At 51.3% G+C, this 15,206-nt stretch overlaps 3 protein-coding genes across 3 annotated transcripts; 1 reads left to right on the top strand and 2 right to left on the bottom strand.

The window, feature by feature from the left end:
* Positions 1-728: 728 nt before the first annotated feature.
* N7496_009924 (AP-1 complex subunit gamma) lies at positions 729-3,604 on the bottom strand (the record flags this gene model as incomplete). Its single annotated transcript, XM_056702837.1, has 5 exons — positions 3,544-3,604; positions 3,344-3,467; positions 3,084-3,272; positions 892-3,010; positions 729-821 (listed from the first exon to the last, which is right to left on the bottom strand). Exons 1-5 carry the CDS (start codon positions 3,551-3,553, stop codon positions 729-731), a joined length of 2,535 nt encoding a protein of 844 aa, XP_056551837.1. The 5' UTR covers positions 3,554-3,604.
* A 974-nt stretch (positions 3,605-4,578) lies between these two features.
* N7496_009923 (putative sterol o-acyltransferase (APE2)) lies at positions 4,579-6,521 on the top strand (the record flags this gene model as incomplete). Its single annotated transcript, XM_056702836.1, has 5 exons — positions 4,579-5,231; positions 5,297-6,007; positions 6,071-6,326; positions 6,387-6,428; positions 6,495-6,521. 5 exons carry the CDS (start codon positions 4,579-4,581, stop codon positions 6,519-6,521), a joined length of 1,689 nt encoding a protein of 562 aa, XP_056551836.1.
* A 1,235-nt stretch (positions 6,522-7,756) lies between these two features.
* Positions 7,757-9,412, bottom strand: N7496_009922 (J domain-containing protein; the record flags this gene model as incomplete). Its single annotated transcript, XM_056702835.1, has 1 exon — positions 7,757-9,412. The coding sequence occupies one exon, from the start codon at positions 9,410-9,412 to the stop codon at positions 7,757-7,759; it is 1,656 nt and encodes a 551-aa protein (XP_056551835.1).
* Between the last annotated feature and the right edge of the window lie 5,794 nt (positions 9,413-15,206).

Below are 15,206 nucleotides of genomic sequence, written 5' to 3'. Positions count from 1 at the left end.
GTGTTGCTCGTTTCTGTTCTGTTCTGCTTTTCTTTTTCAGGCATCTATGTTCGTGGTTCCAGTCTATTCATGCCAATTTCATCGGCGTCTTTCGTATTTCATTTTCTCGGGATTCCATGTCAACTCAACAATTGATACTTTGGGCTTGTCTCTCCTTGAATGTCTAGCTAGGGTTGCTTGCAAATCGCAGACAGAATTCCCAGTCCGTTGAAACAGACTGCCCCATTTTCTCTTTCCTAACCCTCCTCACCAGGAAGGATGCGTAAACATATGCCCATCATTGCTCTAACAGGCTATTCTGCTTGATCTGACCATATTTTTTACTCAAGCGGCACCACTAAACAGAACCCAGTCAATTTGCACCATGCATCACTTATCCATGCACTGAATCATCTGCTAACGAAGCATGTACAAGAAAGAAAAAAAAAAGACCCTTCAATCTTAAGAAGGATTGCAACGGCAGAAATAGTAGAAAGGGAAATACGCGGGGAAGATGAAAAGAGAGCGAGGAATAACATGTCTAGAAGAGGCCAAGCAGAAACAAGATATGAAGGCGTAATGTGACTAAGGGGGAAATGTGTGTATAGAACTGTGAGAGGGATTTTGAGGGAGCTGCTCGTTGAATTAAAAGTTTGTCCGTCTGAAATGTTTTGTGACTTGAAAATGTCCCAACCATGAGCTTTAAACCTTGCAAGATACAAATGAGGAATCGCTTGTAAAAAGATAGCTTATGGCTCGGACCAGTCGACTTGGTCAGTCGCGGCGTTTCCGTCCCGAGTGGATGATACTCGGAGGCGAAGGCGGAGCTTGGGTGGGAGGGCCTAGATTAAAAGAGGTATGTAGTTAGTCTCATGTTTAGCAGCTAGTAATGGTGCACGAGTTGGAACATACCCCATTCAGTGCAGTCACACGCAGTGTTTGGGTACCCTCATCACCGGCCTCCAGGTCGGCCTTGCTGATAGCACTCAGCTGCAAGCGCTGACTTTTGGGCACAGCAGCCTGTAGGCCGACGTTGGCGAAGCTGTCAAAGTTGGACTCGTTGCGGAAGCGGGCGAGGATCTGAGCGTTGGGGCCGCTTCGCTGCACTTGCAGAGTGAGCACAAGACCGTCCTTGTTGTAGACGTTGTGTGCAGGCGTGGATGCGGAGACGGGTGCGGGCGAGGCAGAGGGCGAGGGTGCAGAAGCACCTCCACCAAGCAAGTCAAGCGAGGCGGAGGCAGGCTGCTGGGCTGGCTGGGGCGATGGCGAGGCACCACTCGAGCCGAACAACTCCATGATGACGGCGTTGTTCATGGAGGTCTGACCCATGGGCGCGGGTGCCGGCGACGATGTGCTCGAGTCTGCTCCGCCCAGGATATCTGCCAGCAGATCGGCGGTGTTGGACCCGTTTGATGTCGGGCTTGCCACGGGAGCATCGGAGCCACCCATCAGATCAAGGAGGAGGTCGTGCTCGGCGGGCTTGGAGACCTTGGTGGACTTGCCGCGGAGGATCTTGCTCTGGCGCTTCTTGGTGGGTGCGCCCAGCACACGCTGCTCTTCACGAATCTCAGGCGCAGGCATGCGCTCCAGAACACCACGCCGAATCTGGTCGAATCCGAACAAGTTGCTATACTCGACGGCACGCTGCTGGATCTCGACACTCAAGTCGGCAGTGCGACTGGAGAGGAGACGACGAAGACGCTCGATCTGGGCGGGGTCTGATAGGCGTGTGGTGAGCTTCATAGACGCGGTGATGATATACTCGACGACGGTCTGATTAGCATAGGTGCTGTTGAGGATGTTGGTGAGCAGGTCAACAATGTCGCTCTCGCGGACTTCCTTGACCAGCTCTTCTTCTTCGTATTGGCCGCCCTGCAGTAGACTATCGGCATATTCACCAATCGTCCAAGTAGCCGCCAGTGTAAGACCTTCTTGCGAGATATCCTCCTTCAAAGAAGAGTAGAGCTTCTGAACGGCATAGGTCTGCAGCTCAGGAGTAGTAGCGATGAGGCGAACGAACGAAGACAAAATCTGTTCCTTGACGTAGTTCCCAGCCAGCTTAAGAACCCGCAGGATGGTATCCAAATGCCAGCGCTTATTGGGAGCAAAACGATCAGCAGCGATACCAATCTGGGTGGTCATCACGGGCTTGAACTCGTTGTCGGCCACTTCCAGGAAAGCCAGCAATTCTCGCACCAGTACTCGCACGTTGCTCTCGTTGATCAACATGAAGCTGAGATCAAGCGCTCGCCGGCGAATGCTGATATCAGGATCCCGCAGACATTCCAAAATTGTGTTCCGGTGTCTTTGTACGGCGTTCGGTTCGATGGCAACGACCTTGTTAAGTGTGTTCAGTGCCACGTAGCGGATGTTGTTATCCTTGTTAGACAAGAACTTTCCGAGAATGTTGACACCCAAAACCCTCAGTCCAGAATCGGCTTCAATGTCGAGGATAGTGAGCACAGCCTCGTACAGGATGGAATTGCCCACGTTCTTTGACGAGTCGGTGTTGGTGGCCACCTGGGCCAGGATATCGTTGATCAATTCACTGGTTGCCGCATCTCCCCGGGCCAAGACCCGCAGGAACCGGAGTATCTTAACCTGAAGGAAAGGATCCGTAATGCCAGAGACATCATGCTCCGGGGCATATCCGGAAGTTGTGAGACCCTTCAGAGCACGTACGAGACCTCCGGCGAGCGGTCGGAACACCTCAATAACTCCCTCGGGACCTTCCTCCTCCTCTTCCGCCTCACACAGATCAATCGCAAAAGTCAGACCGCAAAGCAAGACGCCATGGTTTCGATCCCCAAGTAACGTCTTTGCCTTTTCTAGGAAATGTTCATGCAGATCTGGGACCTTGCGACATATCCGCATTGCACAGATGGCGGCTTTCCGTCGAATATAGGGGTTCGCTGTAGACATGAGGTTTTCGACTTCGGTGAAAAGGTCTCGGGACATTTCGATGGAGGCGATGTTACCGAGCGCGCAGAGGGCGAGACCGACGATGTACTGGTTGGAGTGGCTCAGGTCACTGGCCGGTTTATCAGCATTTCTGTTCTTTGGGGGGTATAGTGCGACATTATCAAAATGACTGCGGCACTGACTTTTGCAAAGAATTGGTCACTAGTGTCAACACCTCCTGATTCTCGTCGAGCAACAGCATCGTTCCCAGGTAGCCCAGTCGCTTGTCGGCGAAACGGTGCGAGGCGAGTAGCTTGAGACATTCGATCTGACCGAAGTGAGTCCGCTCACCCAGAGTGAAGAGATAGAGCAACTTGGCCACATTGTTCCTCCTGCGAACCCTCGTTAGAACCGCCTGTAGACATCAATGGGGGGGAGAGGACGAGGCTGTTGGAGATCTAACCGAATGCCCGAGTCGTGGCTCTCTTCGCGAAACGAGGCTCGAATAGCGGCGCTTTCTTTCTGGATAACTGCCCGCTCGTCGGCGATGGTTTTCGCCGATCGGACATTGCGGATAAATTGCTTCACTGTTGGACATGCGGGGGTTAGATCACTCATCCAACCTCAGGGGAGACGATGAGGGGCGGCAGGCGGCCAACTTACGGGAAGACATGGCGATCCACAACCCCTGGCGGGGTCAGGAGAGAGAAGTGACAATTGAAGAAGTCAGAAAGGAGGCCCGCGGTGGGATCCGAGACAGATTCGGTAGCTCGCACGACAGTAGTTGAAGCAATTCAGCGTCCGGTCTGGATTGGCTTTATTATTATGGCCCGTGACTTGGGTTGACCTGGCTTCTTGGCGCGGGAAAGATGCGCTAGTCCAGAAAGGGAGGCGGGTACTATTGGATGACATAAGCGGCAGTTATCCCGCGGGTCACATGATTTGATCTATACAAGAGTCCATATATGATCATGATGCATGGTTTAGAGTACGACGTAGGGCCTAGTCGCAATTCGATGAGATAGACCTAGGATGCTTGGTATTTGTGATTTTTCTTAGATCGACATGTCTAAGTAATCGCTATGAGTGCGCCGAGTTTATCTCTAAAATACTCTACGAACTGGGGTAAATTTTGCTTTAGCCTTTCTATACCTATCATATGACTTAATAAAGACTTTTGAAGTCGAATTCAAGAGAAATCCACAATGTAGTTGCCAAAATATTCTTCAAAATCTGATCGTAGTGGACCTTGAGGTAGTCGAGTTACCGCCTCAGACGTAGTTTACCCGGGGCAGATCCAAGACAGCCCGACGTAATGAGCATACCAAGTTTGTGAAGCAGCTAGGATGACGAGCAACGGCATACTCCTTTGTAAATTATTGGTCATAGGGCTAAATGCTATGGCCCTAAAATCAAACAGTTCGCAGCTCAGCCCTGTTCATGCCACCACATGGCATTACCTAAGGTACGTCCGAAAGGTTTTAAGGCTCACCATTGACGTAGTTGGATGGGACCCGCCCCAATTTTCGGCTTCCGTCCGGTCCCCCTCGGACCTTGACATAGATCAGTCAACAACATAATCACGATCCACACCTGACTTTCTCCCGATTTCCATTTTACCGTTCTATTGTCTTCAATGTGAAATCCTCTCTCTATCTAGCATACCTGCAATTGCATCCTTCCCCTTCCCGCCCTAGGATGTCCAGCGCCGTCGCCCAGAATGACCCGTCCGTCCTCCGGCCGCGCGCTATTCCCATCCAGCCCGACACAAAGGCTGATGTGAGTCTCACGCCTCCCATGCTGGACAGGCTGAGCTCAGATACAAGGTATGTCCCTCACACATTACCCAAATCTACTGCCCTTGAGTCTCCAACAATGCCTTCTAACATCTCATCCCTCAAACGCAGCGGCCGCTCAACACCCATCCCTGAAGATGCGCCCCCCTCGGCGCAATCGATTGCGGTAGCCCGCAAGCAAGTACGCGCGCGGAATCGCCTCTTTTATACCATTGACTATGTCCCTCGAGTGTCCCATTTCGATCCCGACAGCGACTACCACAATTTCCGGGGCTTCTTCACGTTGTTTTGGATCAGCTTGGTGATTATGGTGGTTACGACTGTACTACGCAACATCAAGGATACTGGATACCCGTTGCGGGTGCGAGTTTGGAGCTTGTTATCAGCCAATGTGTGGGAACTGGGTCTGAGTGATCTAGCCATGGTGGCCAGCTCGGCACTTGTCCTGCCCATGCATAAGCTCTACCGCGGCGGGCCGAGGTGGCTGCGGTGGGCACGTGGAGGCATGGTCCTTCAAAGTGTCGGAGAGGCCCTTTGGCTGGCTGTTTGGATTAAGTAAGTTTGTTCCCTAATTTAAACTCGTGGATATAGCCATTGAGCTGACCCATGGCTGAAAAAAGCTGGCCGTTTATGCGCCTGTGGACTTGGACAGCCCAGGTGTTTTTCACCCTCCACCTCTTGACGATCCTTATGAAACTACACTCGTATGCCTTTTATAATGGCCATCTTAGTGAGACTGAGCGACGCCTTGCCGCTCTTGACAAGCCCGGCCCCATTGAACCGACCTCTCCTGCTGCAATTCGGTACCCGGAGCCATACCGCCGCCGCCCGTCAATGAAGCCCCAGCATGATGAGGACGACTCGACCGAGCCCCTAGTTCGTCTACGGGAAGATCTGGCAACAGAGTTGACCTCCCCTCTAGGAAACATCTCCTACCCTCAGAACCTGAGCCTTGGAAACTACGCAGACTTCGTCTGTTGCCCGACTCTATGCTATGAACTGGAGTACCCCCGTCGACCTAACCGTCGATGGGACGAGATTGCATGGAAAACCCTTGCCGTCTTTGGCTGTATCTTTTTGCTCACACTCACGAGCGAGGAATTCATCGTACCCGTCCTCAGCGAGGCACACGGTCAACTAGAGGCTCTCGACAGCGTGGCCGACAAGGCACTCGTCTTAGCCGAGACAATCAGCATGCTACTGTTCCCCTTCATGGTGACATTCCTACTAGTATTCCTGGTAATCTTCGAATATGTGTTGGGCGCATTCGCAGAACTAACCCGGTTCGCCGATCGACACTTCTACTCTGACTGGTGGAACTCATGCGACTGGTGAGATCAACATCCTCCCAAATCCAAACCAAACCTCCCTCACAAAACTAACATCTACATCAGGCTCGAGTTCTCGCGAGAATGGAACGTCCCCGTTCACCACTTCCTCTTCCGCCATGTCTACTTCCCATCCCGCTCGCAGTTTTCCCAACCGGTGGCCATGTTCATCACATTCCTGGTTAGCTCGATTTTCCACGAAGTAGTCATGAGCTGTATCACCAAGAAACTGCGCGGCTATGGCTTTGGAGCTATGATGCTCCAGCTACCCATCGTCGCAGTCCAGAAGTCACGGTTTTTCAAGGGTCGGAAGACCCTCAACGTAAGTGCTGATAAATTCAACCTTTCTTTTGATGGTGAAATACTAAGATACGATGTGTAGAATGTTTTCTTTTGGTTTTCGATGATTCTGGGTCTCTCCATGGTGAGTTTATCTCCAGCATCTGTTTCTGCTCCCCGGGTCTTCAGTCACTAATAGTACGGTTTACAGATGTGTGTCTTTTATGTACTCGTCTGAGCCTGGTTCTGACTGTGTGAGGCCTGAATCGTGTGGAGACATGGATACGACTCATTGCTTGCGCGTTGGTATTCAGGTAGGTTGGAAATGTATAGTAAGGATAAGGTTAGGAGATGCGTAACTCTATCGGATACCCCCTTGGCTATTTTTACTGGGTTTGGGTTTGGGGCGGTCCTCGGAATGAATCTGTATATTGTTGCAATGAACTAAACCATTTTACACTCATATGCACTAAACATTATTTTAACTTTGATGTGTTGTTTCCCTCGGCGTGTATCCGGTAGCAATGGAAAGTGGAGATGTTTGGGTATGGACTTTGGGCATGCATAGAAATCGAAAATGTGGGTTCCAGGACTACTCAGGTAATGACTCAAAGGAATTAGGTAGGAACGTTAGGAGTAATTGAATGATTCTGGGACTATATCAAAACCATCAGGTCATATTATTCAACCTTCCCAATCCAATCTACCGTCGACGAGCCCAGTCTACCCATTACACCGCTTATCTAGAGCAAGACCAAGGAAGAGAGCACAAAAACACCAGAACAAGATCATAGTCATATCAAAAAGCGTTAATTCGTTACGTAGCAAGGCTCTCGCCCCACCGTCATTTCACGGGATTCTAGATAAAATGTGGTCCCGGACTAAAGATAAAAAAAAAGCGCAAAACAGACACACACAAAAAGCAACTCAGAGCATAACAAAGCACAAAACACCAAGAACAAACCAGACAAGACAAAAATCAAAATGCGCCAGATAGGTTGTAGTATGGTTGATTGTGAGATCATGAAAAAAACAATAACACCATATTCCCCAACCCCCAGACCGTAGCGCCGACAAAGAAACCAGAAATTGTGTAGGGCACGACCCCCACCGGGTGTGCCTGATCATGCGCGGATACCCAAACCAAACCGAACCGAATTGAACCGTCCCAATGCTAAAAGGGTGGGGAGGAAGAAGTACATTCATCACCCTGGGCGGAAGGTACCATGTCACCCATTACCGAGGGGGCAATGGAGGGCATGTATGCTGGGCCAGGGGTTTCCATAAGATAGTATGAAAGTGGACTAGGGCTGCAGCTGCAGCTGTCGTCCACAAGTATTGACAAGAAAGGGGGTTGAAACAGAAAAAAAAGATTGCGAAAGAACAAAGATGACGTTGGTGAAAAACACTGAATCAAGTGCAGGAAAATAATATGCACGAGCGTGGGGCTGTCGTCATTTATGGGGTTTTCGATCATGCAAAGGTTGACTGCCGTCTTCCCACTGAGGGATGGCGGGGGTCATTGTAGTAATGAGATCGGCCAGGCGAAACGTGGACGTCGTTAGGTCGAATCTCACGGGTGTACTGGACATCTTGAGCTCGGGGGCGAGCAGTGTATTCGACATCATCGTACGTCCGTACAGAACGCACAGAGCGGACCTCTATGCGAGGGGACTCTGAGTCGAAGGTGGCAAAAGTGCTGGCTCGCTTGGGGGTCATACGAGCCCTCTCGGGAGATACCGAGCGGTACTTGGACGAGGCTTTCGAAGGCTCGATGATCACTGGGTCAACGATCTTGTAGCGGGTGGCCGTCTTGCTGGGGGAGGAGCCCCTGGCGGGTATCTCGGGGGTGCTGGGGCTGGAGTAGCCAGAGTCGTAGCGTCTTGAGGATCGGGGTGCCGCCTCACGGACCATTTTGTCCAGAATGGTCTCGTCACGGCTAGAACTCTCCCGTTTAGGACGAGTGAAGCCGGTAGAGGTAGTGGCGCGGGCTCCAAACAAGGAAGGGCGGATAGATGACTTGTATGCAGGAGAGGTGGAAGAGCTAGGCATCTTGGGAACCTTGAACTCTTCACGCTCCCGACGCGGGGAGTCTAGGTCCTCCCAGGAGTTGTTGCGCGAGGAAGACTGGTTCCGGGCTGATCGGGAGGACCGAGCCGTGCGCCGGCTGGTGTTCATCTCTGGTTCGGCCGACTCATAACCACGGTGTCGCTGTGGAGACCGAGATCCCCGCGGGCCTTCATGCTTGGAGCGATGGATGTGCTCCTCAGCCTCGTACTGCTGTCGATGAAGCTTGTGGCTGCTGGATCGACCGGGAAGCCCATCTTCATCATCGTCGTCATCGTATGAATGACCACGATGCCGTACCGATTCCGTAGGCCGGGATCGCGATTCCCTGGATTCCCGGGTTTCACGGGACTCGCGGGATCGGTAAGTCGGCTTCTTTAGACGCACGTAGATTTCAGAGCCACTGGATTCGGAACCGCTATCGGATTCCGCAAGCGTGTCGTAGGTATCGTACTTGGCAGAGGCTTGCCTGTGGCTGCGGCGCTCGCGGTCGCGTTGCTTGGCTTGATCAGCCAGCTTTGCTTTGGTTGTCTCGCGCTGTTCCTTGGCAGCTCGATGGCTACTCGTAGGCGCGCGGGCCTTCTTTTCATCGGTAGATTTCGACTTGGATCGCATGCCAAACTCTTCGTACTTGCGCGACATGGAACGGGGCTCTTCGGTGTACCGCAATTCCTCATCCAAGATGTTATCCACCGGGACTCGTTCCTCAAAGACGCGACCTTCTCGCACTTCGCGGGGAGCCCCACTTCCACTTCCTCGTGGAGAGGAATACGGCGTTGACTCTGCGGTTCTTCTGCGCTTCTCGAGCAGTTCCCGCTTTAGCTCTGCTAATTTGGCCTTTTGGTCGTAGCGGGCGCGTCGTGTCTCATCGGATAGTGTTTCGTAGGCTTGCTGGACTCGCTGAAACTCATCTTGAGCAGCAATTCGTTGGGATTCATCTTGCACCTTGTCGGGATGGCACTTCAATACTCGTTTTCGATGGGCAGCTCGGATCTCGGAGACGGTGGCATCCTTGGAAACGCCCAGCACCACGTATGGGTCGAGATCGGGTGGCGAGATCATGTTCCGGGGGGAGGGGGGGAGGTCTGTGATCAGGGGTATCAGGGGTAATTTGAGGGGAGATTCCAATCCACCATTCAACAGGGAGTTTTCACACCCTGTTAAGAATTGAAGAAGAAGAAAGAGAGGGGACAGAGAGGAGTAGGATTGAGAATTGGGGGTTTAGAGAAGAGGGGGAGTAAAGAGGCGGTGGAGACGAGCGACGTATGTATGGAATGCCTGGGGAACGGAGATCGAACAGGAATCCACATCCAGAAGATACTGGCAGGGCCCGGAATGACCGATCAGAGGAGGCAAATAATAATCGGGGGAGTCGTCAGGAGATTGAGCCGAAGCCGACCATCTAATCCTGACCTAAGGGATTTGTCGTGAGGATTAGAAATGGGTGATGGAAGTTCGGCGACGGTCGGGGTAAAAGGGAAAGTCGGGAATGGTGCCGTGCCAATAAAAGAACAGCAAGAAAAAAAAGGTACACCAGGGGAGGAATCTTTTAGGCGTCTCAGAGTAGTCAAAGGCCAGCTCTGTCAGAATGAGACGGTGGTAGTCAGATGCCAAATTAATCTGAGAATATTTGATATGATTTGAGCCACAGTCTCAGACTCTCGGGACTGAAGTATTCCCCGTATTGGTATGGTAAACCGGTACACTTGGGACTGGATTTCCCTCTTGACTCCGCCACTGCGCCAATGCGGTGGCGGTTAAGTCGAAGATTCTGCGTGGAATGTCTCCAGATCGACCAAGAAACTAGACTTGCTCGCCTCACTTCCTCCTCATTCAGCACTGGATGCCCAACGCAAGATGGAGAGCGTGTCAGAGAGAGAGAGAGAGAGAGAGAGAGGGAGCTGGAGAGCTGGAAGACAGCTGGAAGGACAAGAAGTGGGCTAAGAGAATGTCTATCACAGTGTGAACTGGGGAGAGGATGATGAATGATCACCATCATATCATCATTTCTTTCTTCCCTGGACAGACCCTCCTACTAATAACATGGACTCCGTCCTCAAGGACAAAGACGAGGCGATGACACCCCCCAGGGCAGTGAGGCCTATCACCTATCACCCATCACCCCAACGCCCTCATGGCTAGGCGCTTGATGCGCTGCTTTAACTGGCTCTGATGGGCGCTCTCACTGGTGCGCCTTCATCGGCTTGGAAAAATAAATTGATTTCTGAATTTTCGGTCAGAGTCCTGGCCTGGGCCTTGTTCGCCAATCACACGAGCGTGGCATTTCCGAGGAGGCAGTGGAATTGGATATCTTCTCTCTTCTACCGTCTACACTACTCCGTATAGGGAGAACATGGCTTCCAGTCGTCCGTCAAGTGGGGCTCTCTATCAACACGAGGGAATAATCCCGCTCTCTGATCCCTCATAGAAAAGTCATCATTACACATCGGATTATCTGATTGAAGCATGTCCGTGATGATCCCAAGCCTCGAACTTTACTGACCAAACCCGAGATTCTCGCTTTATTTCCACTGCCCCGCATTGTTCATTTGGTCCTGCCAGGGTCTAGCAAAATAACGTCAGTCACCAACTAAACTTCTCCCCGATCAAGGACACTACACTACGTGCGTACAGTTACCATAGTTACGTATGTAACTAGTCAGTGACACGGGGCTAGCTTGCCATGTACATACTCATACCAGGACTAAACTGGGAAATCTTCTCTCTTACCCCTCCGCCACAGATCTAATCCTTTCGGTGGACCAAGTCTCGGACGTGCAGATCTACCGCTTCGTTACAGGGTTGGACCTGTTCCATCTCCCCTCAACTGACACTCCCTCCTGACAGGTACTGGGGTATGTACCCCACGGCTGCCTTTTTTATGGATCTACCGTGGCCTATCATTCCCATTCTTCTTACCTTTTCCCTTTCATTGAATGCCCCTAATAACTTATAGTCTGTTGGTTGGTAAAATACCTAGATCAAATCCCCCCCTACCAACCAACAATCATGTAGAAATGTCCTCTGCACAATGGTACACCAGAGAGACGTCCGATGTCGTCCCTTCTGACAAGCCAATGGGATACCCCGCATCGTGAGGGCGAGGGCTTTACTTTTTCTCGCCTCGTCTCTTTTCGCCCTCGCGCACGCCCCACGTCAAAGCTAACATCGCCCAGATGTGTCCGATTGGATGAACGCTGTGGCTGGCTGTACAGTCTTGATCGGTACATGAGCCAATGTAGATCCCCGAAGAGATTGTATGGAAAAGATACATAGAAATACAAGCAGCCGAATGGAAGCCCCCTCGCCACAGTTTACCCTCTGTAAAGAAGTACCAGTAACGTAATAATCATAGGTAACGATGGGACCTGACGGTCCTAACATTAACAATGTTTGGTTTCCCGAAACTCGTGGGCCGGGTGGTTCCGTGGACACCTTAATTTGTGGCTTATCGTTCCAATGTCCTGCCTGAAGAATTTCCTAGGCCCGCTACGGTGTACAGTGCGACGACTTTTTGACTATATATAGAATTCACCCTGGGTCACCGACTTTTTCCCCGCCATTTGGAATGCTCAACATGATACAAATTATTCCTCCAGGTAACCAGTCCAGTGGGTATGAAGACTTTTTCTAAATTCTGGTCATCGTCGCTGCTCAGAGCTGAAGGTTCAGCTTGGTCAGCGTGCAGCGTCAGTCCAGTGGTTCATGTACCTGGATGTATTGAGATCAAATGCCTATCCACTTACGAGGTAAATGCTACTTCCAGTATAGCCCCGGAGCCCTGCGCGACCACTCGGTCATTATTATTTGGCAACCTAGAATCATCCTCCCATCCCACCAAGCCTACTCCATATATTACTACTATTAAAGCAATCAGTCGGTCAACAGTGACACGCAGGAATGGGGCCGAGGTTGGGGACCCGCCTCATCGCCTTCCTCGTTCAGTCCATCCACTCTGTCCCACCAGGACCCATGATCCAACGTGTCCCTCTCTCTGCTGTACACTTCCAATAACCCAATCGCTAGTCGCCCCCACCCTACTACGGTATACAGTGCGGAGTACCGCAAACGGAGGGTATTTGCGACTTCCCCCCCAAAACAGAGCTACGTTATTATCATCTCTGTCTCCTAGTCATATGGACCCGATGCTGTGGTCCAACTAGCGATTTTCTACGAACGCATCAGCTGGATGCAGTTCGGTAAGTGTGAGACCGAGGCGGCTTTTTTTGTAGAGTCCGTGGGCTTTTACTTCTGGAATGTTGTAAGAAATCGTTGAGCGACATGGATTTCTTGAAAAGCATGTGGTCTAGAGACGGGATAACTATACTCCAGTCTAGTCCAATCTAGTACGTAGAAATGTCTCGGTCATTTGATGCTCGGAAATAAGAAAGAAATGTGATGGGCTCTGCCGCTATCCATTCATCCATTCATCCGTTTAATCCATGAAATCACCGATAGCCTCTCAATCTATGCGAGCTCACTATTCGTCAGACAATGTATCCGAGTCTCAGCTCGGACTCAAGATTCAACCTCATCAGACTCACTAGACATGAGCCCCGGGAAGCTGAATTGCAAAGGCCCACCACTCAAATAGCCTCCCACTACCACCTTTCAATCCCAACCAGTTCTGGCCGTCAGCCATGATCAAAACTGTATTCATAAAACCTCCGGTCCTACAGGCATTACCCGTCAAGTCACACACGCGTCCTTCCTCCCGAAACATAGGGTTGGAACGTTACCTGCAAACACCCTACTGCTGAAGCACTTTCATTATGCCCTGCATCGAGAGTTGATCAGTACTCAAACACCCGCGACATTACGATCCAGACTAACGATCTGATCATCGTGGAATCCCTAGTGGACCTACAATAGCTTCAGCGAATATATCCAAGGTCACACACAAAATATCAGCGCACCCACTGGACAATACTAATTCGACAAGGACCTGGTTTCCATCAAGCACGCGCAACAGGCAACAAACCAAGCCAAGCTAGATAATCTATGCAAGTATGAACCCCTGCATCAAGGTCATGTTTCACTCAATCAAACAAATGCCATCGACAAGCCACCATTCTAGAAATAAAAAAAAAACACCGCACTAGACCCTCCCCAATAGATCCCCCCTTCTTCCAGACTCCTCCAGACGATCTACCGAACAAGATACCAAACGAGGTAGGTGATACAGGCCCCACCACCTCAACCCATGCAAGCAAACCCGATAAACCTGGCTGAAGAAAGCCAGTCCCTGCACTCCAGATGATCGGCTATGCAGCTCAACAGAGCATCCGTGTCGGGGGAGGGTGGGCGATATCGCACATGGTTGGCGTAGCGGGATTTCTAGAGATTGCGCCGGTAACCACTGAGAGCGGGTATATAGGCGCCAGAGGTGATAGGGTGATAGGCTTATTGGGGATGGAGGGGGGGTCGAGACCGGGAAAGAGGCTTTGAGTTTGGAGGGGGATTTGCAGTGCAGATGACTGATGGAGGGGGAGATGTGATGGGGGGCGTGATATCACAGTTTTGCGGCGGCTTTGGCGGGCGATCTGTCAGATGCGCAACGGTGCGGATAGACCACAGTATGATGTATGATGTTGATGTACCACAACTTGCTAGTGCGGGGTTGCTGTTGCTGTTACTGTGGAGGCTCCTCGACATAGAAGTACCTCGTAACTGCAATCTCTAGCATCATCTAGTAATATCTTCGATATACCGGCGACTTACTATTACTGCAAGAGCTAGACCATCTTCAATTCGCAGGCCGATCAGGGCTCCCACCGGAGCATTACTCGGGACCGTCAGCCAGTCCAACGGGTCCCAGCCTTGCAGCCTCGAAACCAAACCTGCATGGCAAACCTGCAAAAAGACTCCGGGCATTGGCTAAGCATCCCACAGCCAATGGCAGATCCCATCCAGTTCGTGTAGCAGCAAATGATGTAAGCCATTAGAGTCTGACAGCATCGCCGGATGCCAGTTCCCCCTCCACCCGGCTCCTTGACAAGGGTAACATATGCATCAAAGCGACCAACCATGACCAAGCAAAAGGCCAAAGCTCCTCGAGAACTTTCCTGCTTGACACTAGGCCATGCACTGGATCGGAGCCTGTCCCCCCTCAAGCCACAATATGCATCGCTGCACCTGTGAGCAGGTGCCGTGCGCAGATAATGTTTTCCCCCGTCGTGATAAGTCTGCTTCGAGAAGGCTGCCTACGGCCATAGCTGCCGTATCGGGATAGGATCAAGGATAGTTTGACTGGGAGCCGGGGAGGAAGTCAGATGCACATATGAGGCGTGGGCTTTACGATGTGTGGGTTTACGATGCATGGTCGCCCTGTCGGAGGGCGAGATGTCCGCCAATATATGCAATTTACCTGTTCGCTGCGGCCACTCAAATGATCCTGATAGCATTGGCAAATGCACATCGCTCTTTATAGTATGTGCAAGGCGTAATAGGGCTTCATGGTTTACCCAGGTTTAACGATGGGGACCGGCAGTTGAATATTTAAGCAAGATAGAGGGTGTTCTTCACTGCCCAGCGCAGGCGCAATTTGCTGCTTGATGTTTCCAAGCCAGCACTGATCTTGGTATAGTCAGTCCTAGATCAGAAGAAGAGGTCCACGGGTGCAAAAGTTGCTTTATTCTACCCTCTGCTGCCCGCCAGTAACAGGGTATCCCGACGACAGTGCCGACAATATCACCATCTGGTCTAGTTGAAATGAACGCACACATCACGGCGCGTTCTCCCCAAGCCTCGTTGCTAATGCACATGGCCGCAAACTGCTAGCAGTGGCCTAATGCAGCTAGGAACTTGGGTAAGCGTATTCTACCCGATGGATACATTTCTCTGGCCCGTGTCTCAG

The sequence above is a fragment of the Penicillium cataractarum genome (assembly GCF_028827025.1).
Source record: "Penicillium cataractarum strain IBT 29864 chromosome Unknown utg000008l, whole genome shotgun sequence".
Classification (NCBI taxonomy): domain Eukaryota; kingdom Fungi; phylum Ascomycota; class Eurotiomycetes; order Eurotiales; family Aspergillaceae; genus Penicillium; species Penicillium cataractarum.
This window is presented reverse-complemented; position numbering and strand designations above follow the sequence as displayed.